We start from the raw sequence: 10,893 nt of genomic DNA, 5'->3' as shown, positions 1-10,893 counted from the left end.
TTAAGTTTGAATTTGTTTATACCATGGCGGTCGTAAGTTATGGGGAGGCATATAAGTGGGTTAGGGATGATGTGCTTCGTTGTGCATCTTTAATGAATTCTTGGGCTGAGATGGATAGTTTTTGTAGGGAGCATGTGGTGTGTAGTGGGGGTGATAACATGCTTGTTTGTGAGTTGTGCGTAGATAGGGAGCCTGTGTGTATTGGGGGAGACTCTGCTGAGAATTTCACCTTTTGCTATGCGACCCTTATTTCTAAACTCAGGGTCAGGTGGCCACTTACCGAGTGCCAAAAGGGGGTGTTGAATGCACTAAATGTGGCACCCACTCAACTGCATCCCAACAGTTGGGCGTTTGTACGAGGTTTTGAAATTATATGTATGGGACTCGGCATAATCTCGACTGTAGAAAATTTTTTTTATTTTTTTGAAAGCCGCACCAATAAGCGTAGTAGTTGGGTGTCTGTCCATGGGGTATCAGATCGGGGAATTTTGACTCTTTTCCAGTCATCCTACAAGGACTTCAAAAAATCATATTTCCGAGTTCATTGTACGCCTGGCAACGAGGACTTACTAAGAGGGTATCCATTGTACTGGAACGAGAGAACAAATCCCTTTGGTGGACTAAATCCCGAGAAGGTTCCTGAGAGAGATCAAGATGATGTTAGGAAACTTGAGGAATTGAAAACAGTTTTCAACACTGCCAAACTCCTATATTTAGAAAATAGGCCCAATGAATTGAAAATATATATAGGTAATCGGTCCCTCGTCGATCACCCCTTACGTTATTCCATTTCCTTATGATTTATATGTTTTGTTGCAACATGATGTTTGTTAGATTGTTTCGCAGATAAAATGGAAAGCATGAGCAATCGGGAATTGGCCAAGCTATGGAAGCAGCAGAAGGCTTCCCAAGTCGCCGGGGTGGAGGAGTCAGCTACTGAGAATCGGTGAGACTGGCAGGCCGACCCCTCTGGTCAATAATGTGGCCGAGACGTCCCACAAACATCGCTGGGAGACCGAGAAGCATATTTCGGTGGTGAACTTAGAGACGGTTGTAGCTGTCGAGGGCGATAAAGGCGACACGGAAGTACAATCTGCTGAAAGGACCTTAAGCATGTGCCTTGGGGAGAATTGGGACCCGGTGGATCGTGGCACCGATCACGGTAAGGCTCTATCTTTTTGGGATGAAAAATTCAATCACTCCGCCCACCTCCGCGAGACCGATTTGCTTGTCGGCGACAAGGAAGATTTGGAAAGGATGAGTGCCTTTTCCATTGCTAAGGGAGTTGAGTCCTTGACCAATCGCCTTTCTGCCCTTGCTTTGATCAACGAGGATAAGGTTCGTGGGTTAGTGAGGGAGACCAAAGTACAAGGAAAGAAAATTTCTTCTCTTAAGGAGAGACTTAACAAAAGCAAGGCCGACTTGAAATGGGTGTCTACTGAACGTGACAAACTGCTTGAAGGTCGCCGTACCTTCAAGGAGGAGAGGAAGGCTTGGGCTTCCGAGAAGGAGGCTTTCGAGAAGGAGCTTGGGGAGATCCGACTTGCCCGAGACAAGAGCGCCGATGCGGCCCAAGTCTTTGAGAATGAATTAGCCTTAGTGAAGTTGGAGGTTGAAAAGTTGCAGGTTGACCTTCAAGCTGCCAAAATGGACTCGTTGAAAAAGTTTGTACAAGGTTTCGACGCTGCCACAAGTCAAGTGAAGTTTCTTCACGCTGATATCGACCTCGGGGGACTCGGCTACTTTAAAGAATTTATGGATGGGTAACTCGTGGATCCCCCGGAGGACGATTGAGCTTGACCCCGAAAACTTGTGCCCGCCATTATGCTTTTTATTTCTGCTGTGTTGCCTTTACAAATTTTTATTCACTTGTTTTTGAAACACTTATGAAGTACGTTCTTTTTGCTTGATATTGTGCGTAATTAGATTTAGGAAATCGCCTTCCACCTAACTTCGTCATTTGAATGTCGAATGCACCCATTATTATGTTAACATATAAAATCAACGTTTAAAGCTTAGTGATAAGCCGCCACAACACCGAGTTTAGTAATGAGAAAGTAATTCTAAGTCTTAGAAGTTTGAGTCTTGAAACAAGTTTAAGTCGTCGAGACGCCGATCTTAATAATTGAAAATAACTTTAAGAGGTTTTAAAATGACGAGAAATCGCCAAAATGCCGATTTAAACTATAAGAAAATAATCCTGTTTAAAAATGGTTTTAAAACCTTAGTGAAATTTTAAAGAAGATGTTAAAAAAGAAGATCTAAGTTAAAAAAGATGGTGTTTTCAAACCGAAAGTGATCGGTCAATTTCTGATTGTTCCATCAAAGAGACAAAATATAATCTAAGTTAAAAAGTTGGTATTGTTAAACCGAAAGTGGTCGGCCAAATTCTGATTGCCCTATCCAAAGAGGCAAAATATAATCTGTTAAAAAGAAAAGGTTGTTAAACCGAAAAATATCGGTCAAATTCCGATTGCCTATCCAAAGGGGAAAAATATAATCTAAGTTAAAAAGATGGTATCGTTAAACCGAAAGTGGTCGGCCAAATTCCGATTGCCCTATCCAAAGAGGCAAAATATCTTTTAAAAAGATGTTCTTAAACTGAAAGTAATCGGTCAAATTCCGATTGCCTACCCAAAGAGACAAAATATAATCTAAGTTAAAAAGTTGGTATTGTTAAGCCGAAAGTGGTCGGCCAAATTCCGATTGCCCTATCCAAAGAGGCAAAATATAATTTTGAAAAGATGTTGTTAAACCGAAAGTGGTCGGTCAACTTCCGATCCCTACTATGGAAAAATATTCTAAGTAAAAAACTTGTGAAGTTTCTGAAGACCTTGCAGTCATCCAAATGTCGACCATATATAATCCACATCAAAAAGTATGTTAGACCTTTAGGTTTTAAAACCCAAAGCAATCGTCAAAATTCCGATCTCATAGTTGAGAAAGTAGTTCTAAAAACTTGGATTTTTAAACTGGTAGTTTGGGGATACAGAGTAGTCGCCTTGGGTCCGAAATCCCGACTTGCAATTCACCATAACCGAGTCGCCTGAATTCCGACTTCAATAATGAGTGGAAAAATTTTCAAACTTAAAATTGAAAATTAGAGAGTCAATCGTCCCAATCCCGATTAAATTTTCTGTCAAAAATGAAATTTTATGAAGCTAAATCGGTCCAATTCCGACTTGTATCATGAATAGAATTTTTTTTATAACATAAAATGAAATTCCAAATAGCCAGTCGGCCAGATTCCGACTCACATCAATGAGTGGAAAATTTTTCAAATTTAAAAATAAATTTTAAATAGCCAGTCGGCCCTATTCCGACTCACATAGAGTGGAAAATTTTCTAACTTAAAATTAAATTTGGACCGAGCAAGTCTCCCAAATTCTGACTGCAGACAGTGAGGAAATTGAACTATGACCGTTGGAACTTTGCTTTGAAGATGTAAACGTAGTGCTTGATAGAATCAATAACCGAAATAGAGGTTGGCTATTTACCGATTAATCCGATTGGAGTGAAGAAATTCGTGTTTAACAGTTAATGAAGAGTTAGGTGTCGTCCCACTTCCGATTGAGTCTGGGAGTTTTTGTCTTCGAGTTATTTACACTCGCCCAGTCGGACTTTTGCCGATCAATCACGAGTTCATCTTCGAGTTATTTATACTCGCCCAGTTGGAATTTTGCCGATCAATCACGAGTTTGTCTTCGAGTTATTTATACTCGCCCAGTCGGATTTTTACCGATCAATCATGAGTTTGTCTTCGAGTTATTTATACTCGCCCAGTCGGACTTTTGTCGATCAATCACGAGTTTGTCTTCGAGTTATTTATACTCGCCCAGTCATATTTTTACCGATCAATCATGAGTTTGTCTTCGAGTTATTTATACTCGCCCAGTCGGACTTTTGCCGATCAATCACGAGTTCGTCTTCGAGTTATTTATACTCGCCCAGTCAGAATTTTGCCGATCAATCACGAGTTTTTCTTCGAGTTATTTATACTCGCCCAGTTGGATTTTTACCGATCAATCACGAGTTTGTCTTCGAGTTATTTATACTCGCCCAGTCGGACTTTTGCCGATCAATCACGAGTTTGTCTTCGAGTTATTTATACTCGCCCAGTCAGATTTTTACCGATCAATCACGAGTTTGTCTTCGAGTTATTTATACTCACCCAGTCGGACTTTTGCCGATCAATCACGAGTTCGTCTTCGAGTTATTTATACTCGCCCAGTCGGATTTTTGTCGATCAATCATGAGTTTGTCTTCGAGTTATTTATACTCGCCTAGTCGAATTTTTACCGATCAATCACGATTTTGTCTGAGTTATTTATACTCGCCCAGTCGGAATTTTACCGATCAATCACGAGTTTGTCTTCAAGTTATTTATACTCGCCCAGTCGGACTTTTGCCGATCAATCACGAGTTTTGGTGCCTTTAATATAAGACATGTTAGAAATCATAGAAGAAACAATAGGGGATGATATTTATTAAAATTGAGGAATTATTAGTTTGTGGTGCCTCGTTAAAAACCTTCTCAGCAAAAACCCCTCTCATTTTTACGGGGAAAAAATACTGAGTTAGGAAAAGAGTGCACCTAATTCAAATAGAAAAGACTAGCTATAATAGAAATGCAAGTTTGCAGCGTTCCAAGTTCTCGGTATGTTCCCTCCGTCCAGGGTCTTCAATCGGTAAGCTTCTTTGCCGACCACATCATCAACTTTATAAGGGCCGACCCATTTAGGTGATAATTTGTTCCTCATTTGAGTTAGCTGAGCACGCTTCAAGACGAGGTCTCCTACCACGAAGTCTCTTGGGATGACTTTTGTGTTATACTTGAAAGTTGCCCTTCGCTGCGTTGCTACTTGATTTATCCTTGCTCTCTCTCTTGTTTCTGCGATCAAGTCCAAATCAACTCGTCTTCCCTGTTCGAATTCCTCCTCGGAGAAGCCTGTAATACGCACTGAGGGTTCTGCGATCTCGATCGGGATCATCGCATCCATTCCGTACACTAGGTTGAAAGGGGTGTCTTGGGTCGGCAAATGAACGGTTGTGTGGTATGACCATAGCACTCGGGGAAGCTCCTCCACCCACGAAGTGCCTGAGTTTTGGACGCGCTTCTTCAATTCGGAGAGTATAACATTGTTGGCCGACTCTGCTTGGCCATTAGATTGGGGGTGTTCAACGGAAGTGAATGTCATTCGGATGCCGATCTCCCTACAGAAATCACGAACTCTCCCACTCGCGAATTGCGTCCCGTTATCTGATACGAGTACTTGGGGAACACCATATCTGCATACCACATTCTTCCATAAAAATGTCCTTACCTTCTCTACCGAAATGGTTGCTACGGGCTCCGCCTCAATCCACTTGCTGAAGTAGTCTACGGCCACTATCAAGAACTTCAACTGTCTCACCGCGATCGGGAATGGGCCGAGAATATCAATACCCCACTTGTTGAATGGCCAAGGAGACAAGATTGAATGGAGTCGTTCGGCTGGAGAGTGGTGCAACGTTGCGTGTCTTTGACATCCATCACATTTTTGAACCCAATTGACGCAGTCGTTTCTCAAAGTCGGCCAAAAGTACCCTGCCCTCGCAACTTTGTATACTAGAGCTCGCCCTCCTATATGACTTCCACACATGCTGCCGTGCACTTCTTCCATCACTCTCTGCGTTTGTGACGTGGTCAAACATCTCAAAAGGGGAGAGCTGAAACCCCTTCGATACAACCTTTCGTTGATGACTACAAACCTGGGTGCCTCTCTCTGTATCAGTGATGCCTCCTTTTTGTCCTTTGGCAACTCCCCCCGAGTCAGGTATGCAATATAGGGTCCCATCCACGAATCGAGCTCTTCTTGGATGAAAAGAACACTCTCTTGTGGCTCATTAATACTCGACTGAGCTAAGGTTTCTTGGATGATCGACCGAGTGGCTCCTGGCTTCTTTGTGCTTGCTAACTTAGAGAGGAGATCTGCTCTCGAATTCTGCTCTCGCAGTACATGGTTAAGTGTAAACTCTCGGAAATTTTCCGATAAGAGCTTAACCTTTTCTAAGTACTTAGCCAGTTGAGGGTCCTTTGCTTGGAAAGTTCCAGCTACCTGCCCTGTGATCAGCTGAGAGTCACTTCGAGCTGATAAACTCGTCGCCCCCATCTCCTTCGCCAATGCCATGCCGGCTAACAACGCTTCGTATTCGGCCTGGTTGTTGCTTGCTCGGAATTCAAAGCATAATGATTGTTCCAACAAAATTCCTCCCGGACCTTCCAAGACGATCCCCGCTCCACTTCCTCCAAGATTTGAGACTCCGTCCACTGATTGGATCCACTGTGTCTCTCCGGGATTTCCCTCATCAACAGGTGAGGTCATCTCCATCACAAAATCAGCTAGCGCTTGAGCTTTGATTGCTCCTCTGGGCTCATACTTGATGGCGTACTCTGATAGCTCTACATACCACTTCATCATTCTTCCTGCCAGGTAGGGCTTCTGTAATACTTGCCTAATTGGATGATCAGTTCAAACTACTACCTCATAGCTCTGGAAATAGTGCCTCAACTTCCGCGCAGTAACCAGTATCGCAAGAGCCAATTTCTCAATCTTCTGATACCTCACTTCCGCTCCCTGTAGCACCCGACTCACGAAATACACAAGAACTTGAGAGCCTTCTTGCTCTTGGACTAAAATTGCACTGACAGCTCGGTCAGACGCCGATATGTAAACCAATAAAGGGATATTCGACCATGGTTTCGTCAAGATTGGTGGCGATGCAAGCGACTTCTTTAGCTCCATGAAAGCCTCCTCACACTCGGTCGTCCAGGTAAAACGATCATTCTTCCTTAAGCATTGAAAAAGCGGGAGGGCCTTGTCAGCTGCCTTTGAAAGGAAACGCGACAAAGATGCCATTCGTCCTGCAAGTTGTTACACCTCCTTCACCGTTGCTGGACTCCTCATATTGATGATCGTCGAGCACTTATCGGAGTTTGCTTCAATGCCACGATGAGTTAGCAGGAAACCAAGGAACTTTCCCGCTTGGACCCCAAAAGAACATTTTTCGGGGTTCAACTTGAGCTAATACTTGCCTATGGTCTCAAATAATTCCTGCAGATCATCCAAATGCCGATTCAGACTCATTGATTTCACCACCATGTCATTCACATAAGCTTCCACGTTCCTACCCAGCTGGTTCACCAATACTTTGTCCATCAAACGCTGATACGTTGCGCCTGCGTTCTTCAAGCCAAAGGGCATGACCTTGTAGCAGTAATTGGCTTGATCGGTGATGAATGCAGTTTTGTCCTCGTCTGCCGGGTGCATTCGGATCTGATTGTAACACGAGTACGCATCCATGAAACTTAACAGTTCATACCCCGACGCGCCATCAACCAGGCAATCTATATTCGGCAAATGGTACGAATCTTTTGGGCACGCTTTATTTAAATCAGTGAAATCTATACACATTCTCCTTCATAGTCTGACTCCGAGAACGAAATCTCAGGCTGAGATGGTCGCCAGAATTTCGATAATGTCAGCACCGAATAAGTGTACCTCTTTCAGGCAGTTGAGGTAACTCCCCCGCCGGCGAAACCCCCTGCGACGGTATTGAAATCCCCGTGGATGGGTTGCTGGTGGGCCTCTGACACCTTTGATGGCGGGTCCCTGGGGGGAGACCTTTCTCTGTATCGTTCTCTCCTTGAGCCACTTTCTATGTGTTTACGTCGCCTCTCCGATGAACCTTCTTCCTGCTTTCTTGCCACGAACTTTTTTAGTTGCCCCTCTTTGATCAAACGCTCAATCTGCCTCCCTAGGACGAAGCAATTTTCAGTGGAGTGTCCATGAGCTCTATGGAACTCGCACCAATCAGTCTTAAAGGGTCCCAATTGACGTTCCATCGCTGCTAGAAATTCGAACAACGACGCGCTGTTGACATCATGAAGTATCTGTCTCCTGGGAACATTGAGTGGAGTAAACTTCTCTTCGTCATTGTTGCGTGTCCACTCGCCCCTTGCCCGACCACCATGATCAGCCTGTCGATAATTGCCCTCCTTCATGTTGTAACGGTCGCGTCGTTTACTCCAATCCGATCGCGGTCGGAGATGCTTATTTCCCTCCTTATTGTTGCCCCTACTTCTCGGCTTTCCGCTGCTCTTTTGCTAATCTGCCCTTCCTCCGTCTTAATGTGACTCAGTGCAAAGGCTCTCACCTCTGACATCGTCTGGCAATTCGCTCTCTCCAGCGCGATGTCGAAAGCTCTAGACCTCAGGCCCTTCTGGAATGCAATGACAGCCATCCTTTCATCCAACGACGCTATCCTCAAGGCGACCTCGTTGAACCTTTGTAGGAAGTCCTTCAGAGACTCCTCGCGCTGCTGCTTGAGGTCGAACAAGTCCGACGTGATTGGTGGTTTCTTCTTGTTAGCGGCGAATTGTGCCATGAAGAGCCGACTAAAGACATCGAAGTCGGTGATTGATCGGTCAGGGAGACCACTAAACCAATCGAGTGCTGCCTTTTTGAGTATGCCCATGAACAGTTTGCAGCGGACTTCCATGCTCCCTCCGCAAATCAACATTTGAGCTCGGAAATCCGTCAAATGCTGACTAGGATCCTACGTTCCATCAAAAGGCACGACTTGGGGTATCCGATGATCCCTGGGGATGATCTCAGCCTCTATGGCTTCCGAGAAAGGTCAAAAATCCCTAGGGACTTCCATCATGATGTCTTCCTCCACCGTCCTGGTGCTGGCCGCTATTCTGGCCTGCATCTCGTCCGCTCGCCTCCTGATCTCCTCATTTTCTCGCTGGATGGCCTCTTCCCTTTCTTTGGATCATGCATTCTCCTCCCTCAGACCATTGATCATGGCCATCATCTCCTCCATGGTAGGGTGTTGTGGGTCGTGGTTTGGGTTGCCGCCTCTCGCCATAGTAAAGTACAGGTTCTTCTATATTACTTGGGGCGCAGGAGAAGTTTCACCGTAGCCCCACGGTGGGCGCCAAAATGTTCCGGCCAAAGGGTGGACTAGGGTTTCTGCCTAGGTCAAGCCTCAAAGTTAGAGCATTCAAAAGTGTAATCTGCCTTCTTAACTCTAGGGTTTTTAGTTTTATAGTTTCTTGTTTACGGGCCTCATGGGCCCCGAGAATATAGGGATTTCCTTAACCGTTCTAATCTGGAAAATATTTGGTGAGAGACAGTGGGACCTTGTCCTTACTGTCGGAAAGCCTCTTCATGCGAAGGTGGGATCAGCCATCGACCGACTAGCCTCCTATTGAGTGTTTAATCGGATAATGGCCGAGTAAACTCTTTTAGGTGAGTGAGGTCGGCATCTGACCGATGTCGCCTACCCAGTCGGATATATACCGAGTAAGTCTGAGAGAGTGAATCAGCCAGGTTGGTAGTCGGCTGGTAGGATGATAAGGGTCCCGGTCAGAATCCGACTAGGACAGTACACTTGCCTTCCAGCCCTAAGCCTATAAGGCGTAAGGGCTTTAATTGTCCTGAGCTCGGATCCAGGTTAGATTCCGACCGAGCTTTATCCGAATGTGAGGTTAGCTCGGGAATCTACCGACCTAACGGTACAATATCTATTTACAAATGGGATAAATTTAATGATTGATTAGGATAAAATTAAAGTTTAGGATGTCAATTTGTAAAGGAAGTAAAGTTTATGGTGGGTGAATACCAATAAAAAAAATAATTAAGATAAATGCTATAATTATATTAAAAATTCATTCTTAAATAATCCAGATATAATCTTAAAAGCAAACACACATAATATTAAAAATGAACAAATATAACATTGCTTTGTTCAAACTTAAGTCATAAATATGTTTATTTAGGTAAAAATATAATTAGTTTTCATATATATATATATATATATATTATCTATTTAATTATATTAATATATAGCAAGTTTAGGACAGGGCAAGGTGTGTACTATAGTACTTGGACTCATACTAACACAATTTTCATGAGTAAATATTCATCTCTGACCCATTTTCATCAACCACACCATCCACTCCACCTTCTCCTCTTACGTCGTGAAAAGAGGAAGACGAACACGAAAGTGGGAGTAACTAGCCTAGTCTAGCTTTTGCCAGTGACAAAAAGGGGAGAAGAAGAAGAAGAAATGTTTTTTTTTAAAAAAATTGTTTTATTTTCTCCATTTATTTCTTCTACTTAACTCTATTTGATATGTTGTTTAAATGAAATATATTTCTTTAGATTCAATATTCTATTGTTGACATATTTTTTAGTTTTGACATTATGTTTAGAATGGTTGATAATGAAATCTCTTAAGCTTTAATACTTGTTTTGTGAATGCTCTAACATTCTCATCATGCATGTTTTCAAGGAGAGTCCCCTTTGTATTGTATTTAGTCTAAAACATCTTATAAATGCTCTAATCATTTGAATATATTGATTAAAATCAAGATAAAACCAAGTTTTTTGAAAGATCAAACAAGTTCGAATAAATCTGTTTAAGCTCTTATCTGAACATTTTCACTTTTCTTAAGAAAATGCTTGGACATAAACAGATATGCTATGATATACATATATGCTTAATATGTTCACAAATTGTATGCTTTAAATGCTCTGATATATAGTTTGGATAAATGTTACGATATCTTGGTTTGTCAAATGCCATATCATTTGATTGATAAGACTAAGAAAATATGATGAATCATATGTCATAAGAAAAATATTAGATTTTAATCAAATTTGCTCATATGATTTCTCTTCAAAATCTTAGATATATATTTCACATCAATATATGATAATCTTTTAATTAAGTATATCTCATAAATCTAAACCTTTTCTTCGAAAAATGAAAACCCATTTTGTCCTATCAAAAGAAAATATCTTTCAAACATAAAAGAAAATCAGTTTTTTAAAAGAATGTTTG

The 10,893-nt window shown here is 42.4% G+C and overlaps 1 protein-coding gene across 1 annotated transcript; it reads right to left on the bottom strand.

The window, feature by feature from the left end:
* Window positions 1-8,040: 8,040 nt before the first annotated feature.
* LOC109807075 (uncharacterized) lies at window positions 8,041-8,541 on the bottom strand. The gene has a single exon (XM_020369603.2). The coding sequence runs from the start codon at window positions 8,539-8,541 to the stop codon at window positions 8,041-8,043; it is 501 nt and encodes a 166-aa protein (XP_020225192.2).
* Between the last annotated feature and the right edge of the window lie 2,352 nt (window positions 8,542-10,893).

Source organism: Cajanus cajan, chromosome 1 (assembly GCF_000230855.2).
Source record: "Cajanus cajan strain Asha chromosome 1, NIPB_CcT2T_4, whole genome shotgun sequence".
NCBI classification, from domain to species: domain Eukaryota; kingdom Viridiplantae; phylum Streptophyta; class Magnoliopsida; order Fabales; family Fabaceae; genus Cajanus; species Cajanus cajan.
The sequence above is the reverse complement of the archived record's forward strand: the minus strand, read 5'-3'. Positions and strand labels throughout refer to the sequence as shown.